At 42.2% G+C, this 23496-nt stretch overlaps 1 protein-coding gene across 1 annotated transcript; it reads left to right on the plus strand.

Annotated features, from left to right (window-relative positions):
• The first annotated feature begins 71 nt into the window (after nt 1–71).
• On the plus strand, nt 72–23296 carry LOC147990650 (uncharacterized). Its single transcript, XM_087538336.1, has 5 exons — nt 72–342; nt 19289–19888; nt 20051–20143; nt 20579–21007; nt 22968–23296. Exons 1-5 carry the CDS (start codon nt 72–74, stop codon nt 23294–23296), a joined length of 1722 nt encoding a protein of 573 aa, XP_087394462.1.
• Nucleotides 23297–23496: the final 200 nt, after the last annotated feature.

Genomic DNA, 23496 nt, shown 5'->3' on the forward strand with positions numbered 1-23496 from the left:
GCCTCTATCAGGAGAAGTAATCAACAAAGAAAGGGTATCGATTTGGGCCATCCTTGGCAAATGCGGCAGGGATGATACGCGTGGCAGGCTGCCCCGACGTCTCCCTTCCCCACAGGGGCCTGAACATGTCCCTGAGGATGAGCACGTCGACCATCGAGGTGAAGAGGGCGCGCTACGTTCGAAGCTCCACCAACTCGCTCTCCGGCGCCTCCTTCCCTCCATCGTCTTTGGCTGCTCCCTTGCCCTTGTTGGTCTTGGGGCCACCACGGCGGCTGGGAGGGGATGTGGGGTCAAGGACGATGGGGGAACGGCAGCGGCGAGCAGAGGCGAGGGCTTCGATTTGTGCTTGAGGAAGAAGAGGGTAACGGCGGTTCCGAGATTGGAAAGGCGCAGAGGGTAAATGAGCAGCGCCCCTACAGTTTTCCCTTTTTTATAGGGAAGACGCGGGCCGCCTCTTTACTATTCACTGTGGGGTGATGCAAGCATGCTGCGGTCATTCCATGCACGGCCCCCACATCGCGCACTCAATGCGGGTCGTGGGGAAGTGCAACTGGTGAAGGAGTTACCGCAGTAAAAACTCTGCCACGCGTACCCGCACACCGTTTTGGGCCTGGCCCAACAACGCCATGCGCTTATATGTGGATCAGGCCCGGGGGCTCCCGTCGGTGTACAAAAGTAGGGGCCCTTCTGTACCCCTTTACATGTGCACGGGCAGTCGTAGCCACACCTGCGGGCAGGCTCGGCAGGGCAGAGGGAGCAAAGATACAAGGCTGCCGAGGCAGCACTCAAGCCAGAAGCATGAAGAGCGAAGAGACAAGATGGGCTTCCCCCGACAAGGGCCCTTGCAGAGATGCCCTACATGGCCCCGGCAAGAGCCCTGCCGGGGAAACTTGCCCAACACCAGCAAGACCGCCACCCTTGAGCCTGAGAGTCATGACACTGTCGACAACGTCAAGACCGAGGCTCGGGAGCGCCTGCATGGTGGCATGCAGATCTTTGTGGAAACCAAAGGCCTACATGCCTAGGTGAGCACCAGAAGATGAAGACCCCCGGAAAGATCCTTGTTGGGGACGCCCCTGAGGCCCTGGCCAGGGACGCCCACGAGATCCTAGCAAGGGCCTTGCCGGGGGCGTCTACAGAGCCAAAGCCAGGCTCGCACTTACCAAAGCTTTGTTGCCCCGCGCCCGTTCTAACGTGGCGACCAGCCTACCAACTACGTACACACTTGTGTGACAGCATGCAACTTCTAGGCCAACCAGCCAAGCACCTGCGTGGTGGCATGCATATCTTCGTGAAGACTCTGCCACTGCACCAGTTCAGCAGCCAGCCAGCCAGCGTGGCATTGCATGCCTCGTCACCTTGGATGCGCGTCGAAGCAAGGCGAAGCGGCGATGGACGGGATGGGCCTCTTTACCATCACCGATAAAGCAAGAGGACACATAGGCAGCGCATTAAATGCATTTGTCCTAGGATGTCAGGAGATAAACTTGTAAATTGTACATACTTTCCACCTCATGTGTGCCACTGTGGAAACCCCTTTGACATATAAAAGGAGGCCCAAGGCATACCGAGGAAGGATTAGGACTTTTTGGACGGGGCATGCACCGCAGCTAGTTCAAGAACTCAAGAACACTAAATACACACAAGGAAGGACTAGGGTTTTACGCATCGCTTGTGGCCTGAACCTGGGTAAAAATCCCACCGAATTGATCTTCTAAACCCGCTCTTTGCGCAGCCCCACACCTCGCAACCGTAGAAGGGATTCCGTCGTGGGATCCCATAGGTGTTGTTCCAGAATCTCGACATAGTTTCACATACCAGCAGAAGAAAAAGTTTTTCTATGATTTAAGACATTACTTTTGGGATGACCCACACCTTTATAAAGAAGGAGTAGATGGTGTGATTAGATGTTGTGTACCTGAGCATGAACAAGAACAGATCCTACGCAAGTGCCACTCCGAGTCTTACGGAGGACACCATGCTAGAGATAGAACTGCACACAAGGTATTGCAATCTGGTTTTTATTGGCCTACTCTCTTTAAGGATGCTCGTAAGTTTGTCTTGTGTTGTGATTAATGCCAGAGAATTGGCAATATTAGTAGACGTCAAGAAATGCCTATGAATTATTCACTTGTTATTGAACCATTTGATGTTTGGGGCTTTGATTATATGGGACCTTTTCCTTCCTCTAATGGGTATACACATATTTTAGTTGTTGTTGATTACGTTACTAAGTGGGTACAAGCTATTCCAACCAGTAATGATGGTCATAACACTTCTATTAAGATGCTTAAAGAAGTTATTTTTCCGATGTTTGGAGTCCCTGGATATTTAATGACTGATGGTGGTTCACATTTTATTCATGGTGCTTTCCGTAAAAATTCTTGCTAAATATGATGTTAACCATATAATTGCATCTCCATATCACCCTCAGTCTAGTGGTCAAGTAGAATTGATAAATAGAGAGATTAAATTGATTTTGCAAAAGACTGTTAATAGATCTAGAAAGAATTGGTATAAGAAACTTGATGATGCATTATGGGCTTATAGAACTGCTTATAAGAATCCTATGGGTATGTCTCCGTATAAAATGGTTTATGGAGAAGCATGTCACTTACCTCTCGAACTAGAACATAAGGCATATTGGACCATTAAAGAGCTCAATTATGATTTCAAACTTGCCGGTGTGAAGAGGTTATTTGACATTAGCTCACTTGATGAATGGAGAACCCAAGCCTATGAGAATGCTAAGTTGTTTGAAGAAAAGGTTAAAAGATGGCATGACAAAAGGATACTAAAGCGTGAGTTTAATGTAGGTGATCATGTTTTGCTATACAACTCTCGTTTAAGATTTTTTGCAGGAAAACTTCTCTCTAAATGGGAAGGCCCTTACATTATCGAGGAGGTCTATCGTTCCGGTGCCATCAAAATCAACAACGCCGAAGGTACAAATCCGAAGGTGGTAAACGGTCAAAGAATCAAACATTATATCTCAGGTACTCCCATAAATGTTGAGACAAATATTATTAATACCATAACACTGAATGAGTACATAAGGGATACTTTCCAGAACGTTTCAGACTCGAAAAGGAAAAGGTATGTGGTACGGTAAGTAAACCGACTACAAAATGTTTCCAATGGTAATTTTCTCCGTTTTGGAATATTTAAAAAATAAGGAAAAATTTAAAGTAGTCCGAAAGATGCATGAGGAGACCATGATACGTCTCCAACATATCTATAATTTTTGATTGTTCCATGCTATTATATTATCCACCTTGGATGTTTTATATGCATTATGCTATTTTATATGATTTTTGGGACTAACCTATTAACCCAGAGCCTAGTGCCAGTTTCTGTTTTTTCCTTGTTTTAGAATATCGCGGAAAAGGAAAATCAAAAGTAGTCCTATTGACCTGAAACTTCACGGAACTTATTTTTGGATCAGAAGAAGCCCAGAAGACTTGGAGTCCATGTAAGGGAAGCTTCGAGAAGGCAACGAGGTAGGGGGCGCGCCCTCCACCCTCGTGGCTCCCCTGGCGTACTTCTTCCGCCTATATATCTCCATATACCCTAACACGACCGGGGAGAACAATAGATCGGGAGTTCCGCCGCCAGAAGCCTCCGTAGCCACCGAAAGCCAATCTAGACCCGTTCCGGCACCCTGCCGGAGGGGGAATCCCTCTCCAGTGGCCATCTTCATCATCCCGGTGCTCTCCATGACGAGGAGGGAGTATTTCTCCCTCGGGGATGAGGGTATGTACCAGTAGGTATGTGTTTGATCTCTCTCTCTCTCGTGTTCTTGAGATGATACGATCTTGATGTATCGCGAGCTTTGCTATTATATTTGGATCCTATGATGTTTCTTCCCCCCTCTACTCTCCTGTAATGGATTGAGTTTTCCCTTTGAAGTTATCTTATCGGATTGAGTCTTTAAAGATTTGAGAACACTTGATGTATGTCTTGCCGTGCGTATCTGTGGTGACAATGGGATATCATGTGATTCACTTGATGTATGTTTTGGTGACCAACTTGCGGGTTCCGCCCATGAACCTATGCATAAGGGTTGGCACACGTTTTTGTCGTGATTCTCTGGTAGAAACTTTGGGGCACTCTTTGAGTTTCTATGTGTTGGTTGAATAGATGAATCTGAGATTGTGTGATGCATATCGTATAATCATACCCACGGATACTTGAGGTGACATTGGAGTATCTAGGTGACATTAGGGTTTTGGTTGATTTGTGTCTTAAGGTGTTATTCTAGTACGAACTCTAGGGCTGTTTGTGACACTTATAGGAATAGCCCAACGGATTGATTGGAAAGAATAACTTTGAGGTGGTTTCGTACCCTACCATAATATCTTCGTTTCGTACCCTACAAATAGAGGATGAAGAGAATACTAACGAAAGGGAAGAGACTTCCCAATACCCTTCTATTATTTCTTATGATGAATCAGGTAACGAGGAGGAGCCTCCTATTCAACCAATCTCATTAATAAGGAGCTCCCAAAAGAGGATTGAACCCACACATGATGTGGTGAAGAAGAAGAAAAGAAAAAGGAAGAGAGGTAAAAAGAAATCTCTCCCAAATAATGCTGCTCATATTACTATTATGCCTCATGAAAATATAATTGTGGAAGATAATGATACTTCTTATGATCTTGAAAATCTTTTTGGCACTTGCTTGGAAGAATATGATAATTGCTATACTATTGGTGCTATCCATACTATTAATGATGAGAGTGATTATGCTTATGATATAAAAAGGCCCAAGCTTGGGGATGCTATGTTTGATGAAGATGATGTTTTGAGAATATATTTGCTGCAATTAATGTTAGTCCCAAGCTTGGGGAAGCTATGATTAATGAAGATGATATTTTTAGTCTCCCAAGTTTTGATATGCAAATTTATAATGATGATAGCATGCCTCCTACTTAGGATGATTATTGTGATGATACATATGCTATAAAAAGTAGTGATGATTATATTTATAAAACTTGTCATGATTATGATTCCCCTTTTTCTTAACATTACTCTTTTAATATGGAAACAATTTATAGTATTCGAGTTTCTTATGATACTCCCACTATTCCGAATGAGAAGAATTTTGCTTATGAGTAATAAAAATTATATGCTTGTAGATCATGAAAAGAATGCTTTAGGTGCTGGTTATATTGTTGAATTCATTCATGATGCTACTGAAAATTATTATGAGGGAGGAATATATGCTTGTAGGAATTACAATAATATCAAGTTTCCTCTCCATGTGCTTAAAGTTTTGAAGTTATGCTTGTTTTACCTTCCTATGCAAGTTGATTCTTGTTCCCATAAGTTGTTTGCTCACAAAATCCCTATGCATAGGAAGTGGGTTAGGCTTAAATGTTCTAGTCATATTCTTCATGATGCTCTCTTTATGTTTCAATTCTTATCTTTTATGTGAGCATCATTGAAATCATCATGCCTAGCTAGGGGCGTTAAACGTTAACGCTTGTTGGGAGGAAACCCAACTTTATTTTTGTTCCTTGCTTTTTGTTCCTGTTTAGTAATAAATAATTCATCTAGCCTCTATTTAGATGTGGTTTTATGTGTTTAATTAGTGTTTGTGCCAAGTAGAACCGTTGGGAAGACTTGGGGAAAGTCTTGTTGATCTTGCTATAAAAAACAGAAACTTTAGCGCTCACGAGAATTGCTGCCATTTTTATTTGGGGAGTGCTATTTAGTTAATTCTTTTTGCATATCATTAATAGATAAATTCCTCAGGTCCAGAAATTATTTGAGAATTTTATGAGTTCCAGAAGTATACGTTTGATTCAGATTACTACAGACTGTTCTGTTTTTGACAGATTCTGTTTTCATCGTGTTGTTTGCTTATTTTGATGAATCTATGAGTAGTATCAGAGGGTATGAACCATAGAGAAGTTGGAATACAGTAGATATTACACCAATATGAATTTATAATGAGTTCATTACAGTACCTTATGATGGTCATTTGCTTTCTTATACTAACGGAGCTTACGAGTTTTCTGTTAAGTTTTGTCTTGTGAAGTTTTCAAGTTTTGGGTAAAGATTCGATGGATTATGGAATAAGGAGTGGCAAGAGCCTAAGCTTGGGGATGCCCAAGGCACCCCAAGGAAATATTCAAGGACAACCAAAAGCCTAAGCTTGGGGATGCCCCGGAAGGCATCCCCTCTTTCGGCTACTTCCATCGGTAACTTTACTTGGAGCTATATTTTTATTCACCACATGATATGTGTTTTGCTTGGAGCGTCAATTTATTTTGTTAGGATTTGCTTGATGTTATTTAGAACAATGTTTTGCATCTTTTATTCCAATAAAAGTGGCATTGATAGTCTTTACTATGCCTATGTTACAAGTCTTCATGTTGCTGTTTGAAAACAGAAAGTTTACCGCTGTTGCAATAATTCCCTAGAAAAGTCAGAATGTGATAAAATGTTGATACCTTTTGCGTATTAAGATCTGATAAATTTACTACAGTGGGGATTTTCTTTCATAATTTTTGGAGTTAGGGAAGTATGGATCTTGCTGCACTCTTTACAGACTATCCTGTTTAGGCAGATTGCTGTTATGTTTGCATTGTTTGCATATGTTTGCTTCTTTAATGATTCTATTTGAGGATAGGACTATTAAATGCAGAGGCATTTATTATGCAATGTTGAATAATAATTTTAGTGATTTGCTACAGTAGAGTATGATAAGGTTTTGGCAATGGTTTATACTAACTTATCTCACGAGTCCTTGTTGAGTTTTGTGTGGATGAAGCTTTTGAGATTTAGGGAGACCGTGATATGAGAGGAATTAAGGAGACACAAAATCTCAAGCTTGGGGATGCCCAAGGCATCCCAAGATAATATTTCAAGAAGTCTCAAGCTTCTAAGCTTGGGGATGCCCCGGCTGGCATCCCACCTTTCTTCTTCAACAACTATCGGTTAGTTTCGGTTGATCCTAAGTTTTTGCTTCTTCACATGATGTTTTATATTCTTAGAATGTCATTTTCTTTTGCTTTGCTTGCTGTTTGAATAAAATACCAAGATCTTAAATTATTAAATGTTAGAGAGTCTTCACATAGTTGCATAATTATTCGACTACTCATTGATCTTCACTTATATCTTCCGGAGTAGTTTGTCATTTGCTCTAGTGTTTCACTTATATCTTTTTAGAGCACTGTGGTGGATTTATTTTGTAGAAATAGATGAACTCTCATGCTTCACTTATATCATTTTGAGAGTCTTTAGAACAGCACGGTAGTTTGCTTTGGTTATGAATTTAGTCTGAATATGATGGCCATCCAAGAGGGATATAATAAAAACTTTCATATAAAGTGCATTGAATACTATGAGAAGTTTGATACTTGATAATTGTTTTGAGATATGAAGATGGTGATATTAGAGCCATGCTAGTTGAGTAGTTGTGAATTTGAGAGATACTTGTGTTAAAGTTTGTGATTCCCGTAGCATGCACATATGGTGAACCATTATGTGATGAAGTCGGAGCATGATTTATTTATTGACTGTCTTCCTTATGAGTGGCAGTCGGGGACGAGCGATGGTCTTTTCCTACCAATCTATCCCCCTAGGAGCATGCGCATAGTACTTCGTTTCGATAACTAATAGATTTTTGCAATAAGTATGTGAGTTCTATATGACTAATGTTGAGTCCATGGATTATACGCACTCTCACCCTTCCACCATTGCTAGCCTCTCTAATACCGCGCACCTTTCGCCGGTATCATACACCCACCATATCCTTCCTAAAAACAAACACCATACCTACCTATTATGGCATTTCCATAGCCATTCCGAGATATATTGCCTTGCAACTTTCCACCGTTTTGTTTATTATGGTACGCTCCATCATTGTCATATTGCTATGCATGATCATGTAGTTGACATCGTATTTGTGGCAAAGCCACCATTCATAATTCTTTCATACATGTCACTCATGCATCATTGCACATCCCGGTACACCGCCGGAGGCATTCATATAGAGTCATATCTTGTTCTAAGTATCGAGTTGTAATTCTTGAGTTGTAAGTAAATAAAAGTGTGATGATCATCAATATTGGAGCATTGTCCCAGTGAGGAAAGGATGATGGAGACTATGATTCCCCCACAAGTCGGGATGAGACTCCGGATGAAAATAAAAAAATAAAAGAGGCCAAAGAAGCCCAAATAAAAAAAGAGAAAAGAGGCCATAAAAAAGAGAAAAGGCCCAAATAAAAAATAAAAAAAATAAACGAGAGAAAAAGAGAGAAGGGGCAATGCTACTATCCCTTTACCACACTTGTGCTTCAAAGTAGCACCATGATCTTCGTGATAGAGAGTCTCCTATGTTGTCACTTTCATATACTAGTGGGAATATTTCATTATAGAACTTGGCTTGTATATTCCAATGATGGGCTTCCTCAAAATGCCCTAGGTCTTCGTGAGCAAGTAAGTTGGATGCACACCCACTAGTTTCTTTTGTTGAGCTTTCATACATTTATAGCTCTAGTGCATCCGTTGCATGGCAATCCCTACTCACTCACATTGATATCTATTGATGGGCATCTCCATAGCCCGTTGATACGCCTAGTTGATGTGAGACTATCTTCTCCTTTTTGTCTTCTCCACAAGCACCATTCTATTCCACCTATAGTGCTATGTCCATGGCTCACGCTCATGTATTGCGTGAAGATTGAAAAAGTTTGAGAACATCAAAAGTATGAAACAATTGCTTGGCTTGTCATCGGGGTTGTGCATGATTTAAATATTTTATGTGGTGAAGATGGAGCATAGCCAGACTATATGATTTTGTAGGGATAGCTTTCTTTGGCCATGTTATTTTGAGAAGACATGATAGCTTTGTTAGTATGCTTGAAGTATTATTATTTTTATGTCAATATTAAACTTTTGTCTTGAATCTTATGGATATGAATATTCTTGCCACAATAAAGAGAACTACATGGATAAATATGTTAGGTAGCATTCCACATCCAAAATTCTGTTTTTATCATTTACCTACTCGAGGACGAGAAGGAATTAAGCTTGGGGATGCTGATACGTCTCCAACGTATCTATAATTTTTGATTGTTCCATGCTATTATATTATCAACCTTGGATGTTTTATATGCATTTATATGCTATTTATATGATTTTTGGGACTAACCTATTAACCCAGAGCCCAGTGCCAGTTTCTGTTTTTCCTTGTTTTAGAATATCGCAGAAAAGGAAAATCAAACGGAGTCCAATTGACCTGAAACTTCACGGAACTTATTTTTGGATCTGAAGAAGCCCACAAGACTTGGAGTCCACGTAAGGGAAGCTTTGAGAAGGCCACGAGGTAGGGGGGGCGCCCACCCCCTTGGGCGCGCCCTTCACCCTTGTGGGCCCTTCGTGGCTCCCCTGACGTACTTCTTCCGCCTATATATCTCCATATACCCTAAAACGATTGGGGAGAACAATAGATCGGGAGTTCCGCCGCCAGAAGCCTCCGTAGCCACCGAAAGCCAATCTAGACCCATTCCGGCACCCTGCCGGAGGGGGAATACCTCTCCAGTGGCCATCTTCATCATCCCGGTGCTCTCCACAAGGAGGAGGGAGTAGTTCTCGCTCGGGGCTGAGGGTATGTACCAGTAGCTATTTATTTGATCTCTCTCTCTCTCTCGTGTTCTTGAGATGATACGATCTTGATGTATCGCGAGATTTGCTATTATATTTGGATCCTATGATGTTTCTTCCCCCCTCTACTCTCTTGTAATGGATTGAGTTTTCCCTTTAAAGTTATCTTATCGGATTGAGTCTTTTAAGATTTGAGAACACTTGATGTATGTCTTGCCGTGCGTATCTGTGGTAACAATGGGATATCACGTGATTCACTTGCTGTATGTTTTGGTGACCAACTTGCGGGTTCCACCCATGAACCAATGCATAGGGGTTGGCACACGTTTTTGTCGTGATTCTCCGGTAGAAACTTTGGGGCACTCTTTGAGGTTCTATGTGTTGGTTGAATAGATGAATCTGAGATTGTGTGATGCATATCGTATAATCATACCCACGGATACTTGAGGTGACATTGGAGTATCTAGGTGACATTAGGGTTTTGGTTGATTTGTGTCTTAAGGTGTTATTCTAGTACGAACTCTAGGGCTGTTTGTGACACTTATAGGAATAGCCCAACGGATTGATTGGAAAGAATAACTTTGAGGTGGTTTCGTACCCTACCATAATATCTTCGTTCGTTCTCCGCTATTAGTGACTTTGGAGTGACTAATGTGTGGCATAAATGCATTTGTCCTAGGATGTCAGGAGATAAACTTGTAAATTGTACATACTTTCCACCTCATGTGTGCCACTGTGGCAACCCCTTTGACATATAAAAGGAGGCCCAAGGCATACCAAGGAAGCATTCGGACTTTTTGTCGTTGAAGGCATACTATTGTTGAAGAAATCGGAGAAAGGGGGGCAGAGCCTGCAGGAGATGATGAGGACATCAATACCATTGTTACACCCACAGCCCCTACTGTTACATATACTGGACCAATTACTAGAGCTCGCGCACGCCAATTAAATTACCAGGTACTTTCGTTTCTTGGTAATGATTCTAATGTTCATGAGATTATGATGCTGCCTAAATTGGATACATTTGTTTTGCTTTCAAATGAAGGGCCTAGCTTGGAGAAGGATGAACATTGGAGCAAGAACACGCATGAAGTTGATGGCATGCGCAAGGGGATCAAGAACGGAGTTACAAGTGATGATTTCAGGACTTTGAAGCCGCCATAAGGAGTGCATGAAGCCATGGACGAAATATACAAGATGCCACTTCATAATATTCGTCCATAGGCTATTCTAGGTGCTGCGTCACCTTATTAATGGGCCAGGCCCATGTAATTTCGAAATACTTAAGTATAGGCTATTTTTAGAGTCCGTATGTGTGGGGAAACAAGAGTTAGGGTTGGTTTCGGACCCCACCCTCAAGGGCCACGAAATTCCCCTCTCTTCCTCCATATATACAGCCCTTAGGGCGTCGTTTAGACTTTGGGTTTTGTTTAGATTAAAAGTCCGCCATAGCTGCAACTTCGCGTACTTCGTTTGTGTCCAACGACCAGACCAAGACGTCACGGAACCCCACCTTGATCAATAAAGCTTTCATCTTATATTCGCAATATCCAGATTGCAATCTTAGTTTCTTGCTTGTTCTTCGTTTGCTCGCAGGAAACAGGCCCTCGTGGTCAGGTTGGTCGTGCTCCGGCGTGGTCAATAACCCCTCGGAAGTTGGTTTAGCGATTGCTAAGGCGCGACGTCTCGCACGTTCGTAGTCGGATCGTCAAGGTCGACTCCCACAGAAAACGATAGCCACCATCTCATCGAAACATCGGGACACCTTTGCCTCTATCAAGTGGTATCAGATTTCCAGGTTGCTCGGTGAGATTTTACAGTTTTTCGTAGATTAGATCGAGTCTGTTCTTCATACCTACAGTCCACGAAAAAGCCACACACAAAAAAAATTAGGGTTAGTTCATCATATCCGAACCAATCTGAGCCTTTGCATAATCTTTTTAGGGTTTTTGCTTTGTTGAATTTGCGGTTGCATCGTCGTGTCAAGTTGCTGGTCTTAGAGTCTAGTCTTTTAGAGTTTCGAGTTCTGGTCATAAGTTGTCACGCCGCCGCCGCACCATCATCATCGCCCATCTACCACTTTTGCTTATCCGCCACCGCTCTGAATCCATATCCATATACCACTACCAATCTCTATCCATATACCACCACCGCTACCATATACCACCACCGCTGCCATATACCACAACCATATATCCACCACCAATCCGAGTTCTTCTCATATTAAGTTTGTTCTTGAGATCAATCTCAATTCCGATTCGTGTTTCCTTGCCTGCGTAGGTCTTGGAAAAAAAAAAGAGTCTGGAGACCCCCGGGCAGTTTTTAGGCCAAAATTTTCACGGGCAAAAATATTTTTTCCCTATCCTATTTTTAGGCTTTTCTGAGTCTTTTGAGCCACGTGCCATCATAGTGATTTTTTGTCGCACTTTTTTCGTCGTCGCTGCCCTGATTTCTGAAAAAAAAAGTGGAAAAAAAAATTTTCGTGCCCATCCTATCAGTTTGACGAGGGAAGAGTTTTGAGACACTCGCCATTATAGTAATTTTTCGCAAAAAAAAAGAGGAGCGCAAAAAAAAAGAGGAGCGCAAAAAAAAAGAGGAGCGAAAAAAAAAAGTTCCAGAGTGTGCTTTTCCCTTATTTACGTGCAGCGCCGTGATTTTGTTAGTGTTCTAGGCTCGCGTCTCTAGCATGGTCTAGCCTAGGACCAGCACAGTACCGTCGTTGAGCGTTTATTCAACTTTGCATCTCTGAATTGATTATTGCTGACCCTTTTTGCTACCATACTATAAGCCTTCCCAGCTCCACATACCTCTACGTCGTGCGTTTGACTCTCCCTGGCAATCGCTCTATCCAAGCTTTTGATAGTTTTGACTACAACGGTTGCCGATCACCGCCTGCTGCTGGGTAAGAACTGGTAAGAATTTGAGATTTGCTTGACGGATTTGTGACACCCGCCACCACCACCTCTTGTTAGTATTCTGTAGGATCATATTTTTGTGTGTTTTCTTTTGTTGCTAACCATGGCAGGATCACAAGCCGACGAGACTGACTGGGAGAACATGACGAATCAGGAGTTGCATGATAAATTTCAGCAAATGATGAATGGACAGGTGCAGGATGTGCTAAACAGATTTGAAGAGGCCATGGACAAGATAGATGACATGGAGAAGACGTTCGAAACAAAGCTCGATGACAGGTTTAATGAATTGCTCGCGCGTCTTCCACCACCACCACCGGCTGCACCTAACGCGCCTCTACAACAACAACAACGACGACTACCTACACATCGTGAAACAGCCCTCCGCCGAGCGAGCCGTCTCCCTCTTGCACCTGGCCAAACTGTTGGTGCTGCTGTTGCTACTTCTGTGGCTCCTGCTGCTGATGCGGAGGAGGATGATTTTGCTGGCGATTACGAGGATGAGGTTGATCAAAATCAGAACTACGTGCCACCACCAGCACAGCAACCATCAGGTCGTCCACATGCAAATAATGGCAATGGTAGGGCTCACCCTCAGGTACGAGATCATGACCATCTCCCTAAACTAAAATTGAATATTCCACCATTTGAGGGTAGATATGTTCCTGATATATATCTTACTTGGGAGTTAGAAACTGAACAACGATTTACATGTTTACAATATCCCGAGGAGAGACATGTTCCTGCTGCTGTTTGTGCATTCACTAGTTTTGCATGTGTTTGGTGGTCTGAGCATTGTAGATTATATCCCATTCCTGCTACTTGGGCTGCTTTGAAAACTGCTATGCGTACTCGTTGGGTTCCACCATATTATCAACGTGAATTACTTCAAAAATTGCAGCGCTTAAGACAGGGGAAAAATTCTGTAGAAGAATATTATCAGGAATTACAAACTGGCATGATTAGATGTGGTATTGTTGAGGAGAATGAAGCTATGCTTGCACATTTTATGGGTGGATTAAATAGAGAGATTCAGACGATTCTAGAGTATAAGGAGTATACTAATATCACTCGTTTATTCCATCTTGCTTGTAAAGCTGAACGTGAAGTGCAGGATCGACAGGCATTGGCGCGGACTAACTTTTCTGCAGGTCGACCTTCTTCATGGACACCACGTGCATCATCTACTTCCACACGTTCTGCTTCACCGGCGCCTCCGTCGGCTGCCACCTCCAACCGTGATACAATAAAGCAGGCACAATCACCACTATCTGCCAAGAGCACACCTTCTGGGCCTGCAAAGAGCTCTTCTTCATCCATGGCATCAACAGGGCAAACACATGATATTATTTGTCGACGTTGCAAGGGTGGAGGTCATTATGCGAGAGAATGCCCATCTAAGCGTGTGATGATTGTTACTGAGGATGGTGGGTATGAGTCCGCTAGTGACTATGATGAGGAGACTTTGGCTCTTATTACACGTGACGAACACGGTGGAGACGATTCTGATCATGAGACGCAATACATGACTCCTGAAGATGCTGACAGGTATGAATGTTTAGTTGCTCAACGTGTTTTGAGTGTGCAGGTTACACAAGCTGAGCAAAATCAGAGGCATAATTTGTTCCATACAAAGGGAGTTGTGAAGGAACGTTCTGTTCGCGTGATCATAGATGGAGGGAGGTGCAACAACTTGGCTAGCATCGAGATGGTGGAGAAGCTATCTCTCACCACAAGACCACATCCACATCCTTACTACATCCAATGGTTCAACAACAGCGGCAAGGTTAAGGTAACACGTACTGTTCGTGTGCATTTTAGTATCTCTACATATGCTGATTATGTTGATTGTGATGTGGTACCGATGCAAGCATGTTCCTTATTACTTGGTAGACCATGGCAATTTGATAAAAATTCTATTCACCATGGTAGAAACAATCAGTATACTCTTGTTCATAAGGATAAAAATATTACTTTGCTTCCTATGACTCCTGATTCCATTTTGAAAGATGATATTAATAGAGCTAATAAAGCAAAACAGGAGAAAACTAAGAGTGAAAATCAGATTGTGGCAAAAGAATTTGAGCAACAAATGCAGCCTAATAATAATAAACAATCTAGTGTTGCTTCTGAAATTAAATTGAAAAGTGCATGTTTACTTGCCACCAAATCTGATATTGATGATCTAGATTTTAGCAAATCTGTTTGCTATGCTTTTGTGTGCAAAGAGGCATTATGATAAAGGCGAGGGTCCCGATCTTTCGATGAGATGATAACTATCGATTTGGTGGAGACGACTTTGACGATCCAACTACAAACGTGCACGATGTTGCGCCTTAGCAATCGCTAAACCAATCTCCTGAGGTTACTGACGATGCTGGAAGCACGGGCAGCCTGACCACGAAGGTCTATTCCTGCAAGCAATCGAAGAACGAGCAAGAATATGATAAAGCAATCTGAATATTGCAAATAAATATGAAGTATTGATAATGGTGGGGATCCGGAAGCGGTCTTGGTCTGGTCGTTGGAGACAAACGAAGTACACGAAGTTGCAATGGCTAACTTTTAACTAAACAAATCCCAAGGAAAAAGCTACTAGATAGATCTACTTATATAGGAGCAAGGGGTGGCGGACAAGGAGGTGGGAGGAGGTCCCAAGGCAGCCTAAAACTAACCCTAGGTCGTACAAGGCTCATGGGTCCAAGTGGAGGTGATGCAACACCTTTGGGCTTGTAGTTTGACTCGGATTCTGCTGCAACGTCAGATTGTTTAATCCGTAACTCAACGCTCCGGATGAATTTGAAGGTGAATCCAATTGGGTTGGAAAGAGCACGAAAACTAGTTTCCAACAAAAAAAGAATCACCCAATTCGGAGTCCATATGAAAAAGTTGTTGGCGTTTTGAGTCAGGTATGTCTGTGCAGTCCGAATCTGAATCCAGAACGTGAGAGACTTGGACTCTATCTTCTCTTGGCCCAAAAGTGACGTGAGAGGACTTTTTGAACACAACCTAAACTTCTCCTTTTCCCTTATCTTCATATGTGGATTGTACAAATGTCCCATACACCTGCAATTAGACAAAACACAAAAGTGTGTGAAGTATTTTTGTTCTGGATAACATAAATAGATTATTGAATAGTTTGTATTAGAAATCACCTGACAAATATGCATGTATGCAATATTTTTGGTCGTATCCAAGGTAGTCATGTCCTCATCATCCTCCCCTTTTTGAAAATAAAGCCGTCCTCGGCATTGCTTAATCTGAAATGTGGCTAACAAAAGAGACAAGGTGTACATGTTGTATATGTATATGTTATCCATTTTAACTTCCCTTGATTTTTGCACATATGTCACATGTATACATGAGTAACTTTCATTGTTCATAAAATCTAAAGCCAAAAAATTATCACAGGAAGTAGAAGGCATGAAAATATTGGAACTCAGTTTGCACATATAAGTGAAGCTCTTATTCTCTTCAAAAGATTGGCAATGTTCATCATTAAACCATCCTAACTTCGATGAATAAACCTTACTTGCATCAAATTTACATGCTACAACATGCTTAAATAAGCAAACATGCAATAAGTCATTGGACACAGAATCATCATCAAGATTAGAGGTCATATCAAAATGATTAAACATTGGTTCTTTTGCATCAACAGTTAATTCAATGGGTGCACTCAAAATTGTTGATATTTCAGTTGTTTGATGACATGACGCATTCATGACAGTAACAAGAGTCTCTAAAATAGGTGGTGTGCTCAAATCAACAGGTAACTCAACACATGATACATTCAAGTTAACTAGGCATGCTTCATTCTCATGTGAAGTTATATCATCAATACCTTTACTGTTACCTCGCAAAGATGTAGCTGATGTAGGTACGGACGTTGACAATGTACCATACTCTTGAGATGATATCGTGCTCACAATCCGAGGTGGGGCTGCTCTAGTAGGTGCAATAGTGGAGTAACCAACCGGCGATGGTGAGCATGAACTGGAATAGTAGTTGTTGTAGTCACCCAATGCATCCTCCTGTATCTGTCTCTCAAAGGTACAAGCACGGACATACATACCAGTAATGCAACGAGGAATATACCGAAATCTTTCCTGAATATCATGGTTCAAACCACCAAAAAATCTATTCATTGTTTCATCCTCGGATTCTTCTATGTCACAATGATGCATATAAGATTTGAACTCTTGGTAGTAAGCATGAACAGTGTTACTGCCTTGTTTTAATTGCTCCAATTTGCGACGCAATTCACGATGATAGTAAGGAGGAAAAAAATTGTTGTCTCATTACAGCTTTCGAAACTTTCCAAGTTGTGGGTTGGTTATCAATGTTTTTCTTACAATGTACACTCCACCAAACATAAGCAAAACCAGTAAATGCTCTAATGGTAGCTCGTACTCTCTCAAGTTCAGAAAAATCATGGTGACTAAAAACTTGTTCTACTTCAAGCTCCCAAGCTAGATAAATAGCAGGATTAAATCTACCCTCAAATGATGGTAAAGAGATAACCTGACCATATGCTTGTGTGTGTTGTCCCAACTCTCGTGATGGTGAAGATGTGTCCGTCGTCCAAGAACTTCTATCTCTGGAACCTGTCATGATTAGTAGAAACAAGAACCAAAATTCGAGAATAATGTTCCTATGAACTACTAGGATGTGGTTGTAAAGTGCTCACAGTAAAGCAAATATCAATATCTTACAAGTTCTTACCATGCGGCAGGTGGTGACAGGCAACCAGCGGTGTCAAATAACTCCGAAGATTGTGTAAAACGATTGCCAGGGGAACGTGCGTATACACGGTGTAGAATTATGTGGAGCTGGGTTGGCTATATATGGTAGCAAAAGATTAGCAATAATCAATTCAGAGATGCAACGTTGAATAAACGCTCAACGACGGTATTGTGCTGGTCCTAGGCTAGACCGAACTAGAGACGCGAGCCTAGAACACTAATGAGGTCACGTCATAGCACAACTAACATCAATAAAGGATATGAAGTAGCTCTGGACAGCAAGATATAAGTGAAGATCACAATAGCAGTAGACCTATTTAGAAGCTGATGTTGAGGTGCCAAATACTGAACTAGCTTTTGCAACTATTTAGATGCGGCTCGTCGCTAGCTTTCATTTGAGTACTCGCGGAGCCAAAACAGACTTCATATGAGGAAGTTATGCCTGTTTTACTGAACAGTGCACAAAACAGATTCCAATCCGAATTCAACTACGAGATTGAGTCTAGATAGATCCGAATTTTGTTTTTTTTTCTCCTCTCTTTTTTTTCCTCACACTTTTTTTCTTTTCCTTTCTTTTTTTTCTCTGACTTTTTTTTTACTTTTTTTCTCTCGTTTTTTTTTCTCTGTCTTTTTTTCTCTCTCCCTCTTTCCAAAACAAACTAGATAAGATGTAGATTGGATCAAGCGAAGATGGGAACGATCTCAACTATGATTATGACAATGAACGGTGGGTAGCACGTGGAGGAAATTGATGGATGGGTGGTGGACAGCGGAAGGGATAATGATGCAGCGGCGACGTGACTAATGTGAACAGAACTCGAAACTCTAAACGACCTAGACACTAAGACCAGCAACTCGACACGACGATGCAACCGATAATTCAACTATGCAAGCAATGAAAAGAACATTGCAAAGGCTCAGACTGGCTTGGACCAAGGATGAATAGATCTAACTCTTTTTTGTGGCTTTTTCTTGGACAATAGGTAAGAAAATAAATCTAATCTAGGAAAACTGGAAATTCTCACCGAGCAACCTGAAAACTGATACCACTTGATAAAGGCGAGGGTCCCGATCTTTCGATGAGATGATAACTATCGATTTGGTGGAGATGACTTTGACGATCCAACTACAAACGTGCACGACGTTGCGCCTTAGCAATCGCTAAACCAATCTCCTGAGGTTACTGACGATGCTGGAAGCACGGTCAGCCTGACCACGAAGGTCTATTCCTGCAAGCAATCGAAGAACGAGCAAGAATATGATAAAGCAATCTGAATATTGCAAATAAATATGAAGTATTGATAATGGTGGGGATCCGGAAGCGGTCTTGATCTGGTCGTTGGACACAAACGAAGTACACGAAGTTGCAATGGCTAACTTTTAACTAAACAAATCCCAAGGAAAAAGCTACTAGATAGATCTACTTATATAGGAGCAAGGGGTGGCGGCCAAGGAGGTGGGAGGAGGTCCCAAGGCAGCCTAAAACTAACCCTAGGTCGTACAAGGCTCATGGGTCCAAGTGGAGGTGATGCAACACCTTTGGGCTTGTAGTTTGACTCGGATTCTGCTGCAACGTCAGATTGTTTCGTCCGTAACTCAACGCTCCGGATGAATTTGAAGGTGAATCCAATTGGGTTGGAAAGAGCACGAAAACTAGTTTCCAACAAAAAAAGAATCACCCAATTCGGAGTCCATATGAAAAAGTTGTTGGCGTTTTGAGTCAGGTATGTCTGTGCAGTCCGAATCTGAATCCAGAACGTGAGAGACTTGGACTCTATCTTCTCTTGGCCCAAAAGTGACGTGAGAGGACTTTTTGAACACAACCTAAACTTGTCCTTTTCCCTTATCTTCATATGTGGATTGTACAAATGTCCCATACACCTGCAATTAGACAAAACACAAAAGTGTGTGAAGTATTTTTGTTCTGGATAATATAAATAGATTATTGAATAGTTTGCATTAGAAATCACCTGACAAATATGCATGTATGCAATATTTTTGGTCGTATCCAAGGTAGTCATGTCCTCATCACATTATTTTCATACGAGGACGTGCCTTCCTCTTTGCCTCCTGCTGTCACTAACATTTTGCAGGAGTTCGCCGACGTCTTTCCACAAGACGTGCCACCGGGATTACCACCTATTCGCGGGATTGAGCATCAAATTGACTTAATTCCCGGTGCATCCTTACCCAACCGGGCACCATACCGTACCAATCCAGAGGAGACGAAGGAGATTATGCGTCAAGTACAAGAACTGCTCGACAAAGGTTATATACGCGAATCCCTTAGTCCTTGTGCTGTTCCTATCATTTTAGTGCCGAAAAAGGATGGTACGTCGCGTATGTGCGTTGATTGTAGAGGCATTAATAATATTACTATTCGTTATCGTCATCCTATTCCTAGGCTAGATGATATGCTTGATGAATTGAGTGGCTCTACAATATTCTCCAAAGTTGATTTGCGTAGTGGTTACCATCAAATTCGTATGAAATTGGGAGATGAATGGAAAACAGCATTTAAAACTAAGTTTGGATTATATGAGTGGTTAGTCATGCCTTTTGGGTTAACTAATGCACCTAGTACTTTCATGAGGTTAATGAACGAAGTTTTTCGTGCTTTCATTGGACGATTTGTGGTAGTTTACTTTGATGACATATTGATTCATAGCAAATCTTTGGAGGAACATTTGGAACATTTACGTGCTGTTTTTATTGCTCTACGTGATGCACGTTTGTTTGGTAACCTTGGAAAGTGCACCTTTTGCACCGACCGAGTATCTTTTCTTGGCTATGTTGTTACTCCACAGGGAATTGAAGTTGATAAAGCCAAGATTGAAGCTATTGAGAGTTGGCCGCAGCCCAAAACGGTCACACAAGTGAGGAGTTTCCTTGGCCTCGCTGGTTTTTATAGGCATTTTGTGAGAGATTTCAGCACCATTGCTGCACCTCTCAACGAGCTTACAAAGAAGGATGTACCTTTTCTTTGGGGTACCGCACAGGAAGAAGCCTTCACGGTATTGAAAGATAAGTTGACACATGCTCCTTTACTCCAACTTCCTAATTTCAATAAGACTTTTGAGCTTGAATGTGATGCTAGTGGAATTGGATTAGGAGGTGTGTTATTACAAGATGGAAAACCTGTTGCATACTTTTCTGAAAAATTGAGTGGGCCTAGTCTGAACTATTCTACTTATGATAAAGAATTATATGCTCTTGTTCGGACCTTAGAAACATGGCAACATTATTTATGGCCCAAGGAATTTGTTATACATTCTGATCATGAATCTTTGAAACACATTAAAAGTCAAGCAAAACTGAACCGTCGACATGCTAAATGGGTTGAATTCATTGAGACTTTCCCTTATGTGATTAAACACAAGAAGGGTAAAGAAAATGTTATTGCTGATGCCTTGTCTCGTCGTTATACTATGCTTTCACAACTTGACTTTAAAATATTTGGTTTGGAGACCATCAAGGATCAATATGTTAATGATGCTGAATTTAAAGATGTATTGCAGAATTGTAAGGAAGGGAGAACTTGGAACAAGTTCGTTCTTAACGATGGATTTGTGTTTCGTGCTAACAAGCTATGCATTCCAGCTAGCTCCGTTCGTCTTTTGTTGTTGCAGGAGGCGCATGGAGGAGGATTAATGGGACACTTTGGCGTCAAGAAGACAGAGGATATACTTGCTACACATTTCTTTTGGCCAAAGATGAGACGGGATGTTGAGCGTTTTGTTGCTCGCTGCACTACATGTCAAAGAGCTAAGTCACGACTCAATCCTCATGGTTTATATATGCCTTTGCCTGTACCTAGTGTTCCTTGGGAGGATATATCTATGGACTTTGTTTTAGGTTTACCTAGAACAAAGAAGGGGAGGGATAGCATATTTGTTGTCGTGGATAGGTTCTCGAAAATGGCACACTTTATACCATGTCATAAAAGCGATGATGCTGTTAATGTTGCTGATTTGTTCTTTCGTGAAATTATTCGCTTACATGGTGTGCCAAATACTATTGTTTTAGATCGTGATACTAAATTTCTTAGCCACTTTTGGAGATGTTTATGGGCTAAGTTGGGGACTAAGCTGCTTTTTAGTACTACTTGTCACCCCCAAACTGATGGACAAACTGAAGTAGTCAATAGAACATTGTCTACTATGCTTAGGGCTGTTTTGAAGAATAACAAGAAAATGTGGGAAGAATGCTTGCCTCATATTGAATTTGCTTATAATCGTTCATTGCATTCTACTACTAAGATGTGCCCTTTTGAAATTGTGTATGGTTTCCTACCTCGTGCACCTATTGATTTGTTGCCTCTTCCATCTTCGGAGAAGGTTAATTTTGATGCTAAAGAACGTTCTGAATTGATTTTAAAAATGCATGAGTTAACTAAGGAAAACATTGAGCGTATGAATGCTAAATATAAACTTGCTGGAGATAAGGGTAGAAAACATGTTGTGTTTGCACCTGGAGATCTTGTTTGGTTACATTTGCGTGAAGATAGATTTCCTAATCTGCGCAAATCAAAGCTAATGCCACATGCTGATGGTCCTTTTAAGGTTTTAGAGAAAATAAATGATAATGCATATAAACTTGAGCTACCTGTAGATTTTGGGGTTAGTCCCACTTTTAATATTGCAGATTTGAAGCCTTATTTGGGTGAGGAAGATGAGCTTCCGTCGAGGACGACTTCATTTCAAGAAGGGGAGGATGATGAGGACATCAATACCATTGTTACACCCACAGCCCCTACTATTACATATACTGGACCAATTACTAGAGCTCGCGCACGCCAATTAAATTACCAGGTACTTTCGTTTCTTGGTAATGATTCTAATGTTCATGAGATTATGATGCTGCCTAAATTGGATACATTTGTTTTGCTTTCAAATGAAGGGCCTAGCTTGGAGAAGGATGAACATTGGAGCAAGAACACGCATGAAGTTGATGGCATGCGCAAGGGGATCAAGAACGGAGTTACAAGTGATGATTTCAGGACTTTGAAGCCGCCATAAGGAGTGCATGAAGCCATGGACGAAATATACAAGATGCCACTTCATAATATTCGTCCATAGGCTATTCTAGGTGCTGCGTCACCTTATTAATGGGCCAGGCCCATGTAATTTCGAAATACTTAAGTATAGGCTATTTTTAGAGTCCGTATGTGTGGGGAAACAAGAGTTAGGGTTGGTTTCGGACCCCACCCTCAAGGGCCACGAAATTCCCCTCTCTTCCTCCATATATACAGCCCTTAGGGCGTCGTTTAGACTTTGGGTTTTGTTTAGATTAAAAGTTCGCCATAGCTGCAACTTCGCGTACTTCGTTTGTGTCCAACGACCAGACCAACACATCACAGAACCCCACCTTGATCAATAAAGCTTTCATCTTATATTCGCAATATCCAGATTGCAATCTCAGTTTCTTGCTTGTTCTTCGTTTGCTCGCAGGAAACAGGCCCTCGTGGTCAGGTTGGTCGTGCTCCGGCGTGGTCAATAACCCCTCGGAAGTTGGTTTAGCGATTGCTAAGGCGCGACGTCTCGCACGTTCGTAGTCGGATCGTCAAGGTCGACTCCCACAGAAAACGATAGCCACCATCTCATCGAAACATCGGGACACCGTTGCCTCTATCAGGAGAAGTAATCAACGAAGAAAGGGTACCGATTTGGGCCATCCTTGGCAAAGGCGGCAGGTATGATACGCGTGCCAGGGTGCCCCGACGTCTCCCTTCCCCACAGGGGCCTGAACATGTCCCTGAGGATGAGCTCGTCGACCATCGAGGTGAAGAGGGCGCGCTACGTTCGAAGCTCCACCAACTCGCTCTCATGCGCCTCCTTCCCTCTTTCGTCTTTGGCTGCTCCCTTGCCCTTGTTTGTCTTGGGCGCCACGGCGGCTGGGAGGGGATGTGGGGTCAAGGACGATGGGGGCACGGCAGCGCCAAGAAGAGGCGAGGGCTTCGATTTGTGCTTGAGGAAGAAGAGGGGAATGACGGTTCCGAGATTGGAAAGGCGCAGAGGGTAAATGAGCAGTGCCCCTACAGTTTTCCCTTTTTTATAGGGAAGACGCGGGCGCCTCTGTACTATTCACCGTGGGGTGATGCAAGCATGCTGCGGTCATTCCATGCACGGCCCCCACGTCACGCACTCAATGCGTGTCGTGGGGAAGTGCAACTGGCGAGGGAGTTACCGCAGTAAAAACTCTGCCACGCGTACCTGCACACC

The sequence above is a fragment of the Triticum urartu genome, chromosome 1A (genome assembly GCF_056163025.1).
Source record: "Triticum urartu cultivar PI428250 chromosome 1A, HENAU_Tu73, whole genome shotgun sequence".
Lineage (NCBI taxonomy): Eukaryota > Viridiplantae > Streptophyta > Magnoliopsida > Poales > Poaceae > Triticum > Triticum urartu.

Excerpts from the sequence above, each read along its gene's own strand:
- LOC147990650 (XM_087538336.1), top strand. The coding sequence starts at position 72 with ATGATACGCGTGGCAGGCTGCCCCGACGTCTCCCTTCCCCACAGGGGC. Across the intron at positions 19,889-20,050 it reads GTTAATGAACGAAGTTTTTC|TATCTTTTCTTGGCTATGTT; the intron begins GTGCTTTCATTG and ends GCACCGACCGAG. Across the intron at positions 20,144-20,578 it reads TTGGCCGCAGCCCAAAACGG|GTCAAGCAAAACTGAACCGT; the intron begins TCACACAAGTGA and ends AACACATTAAAA.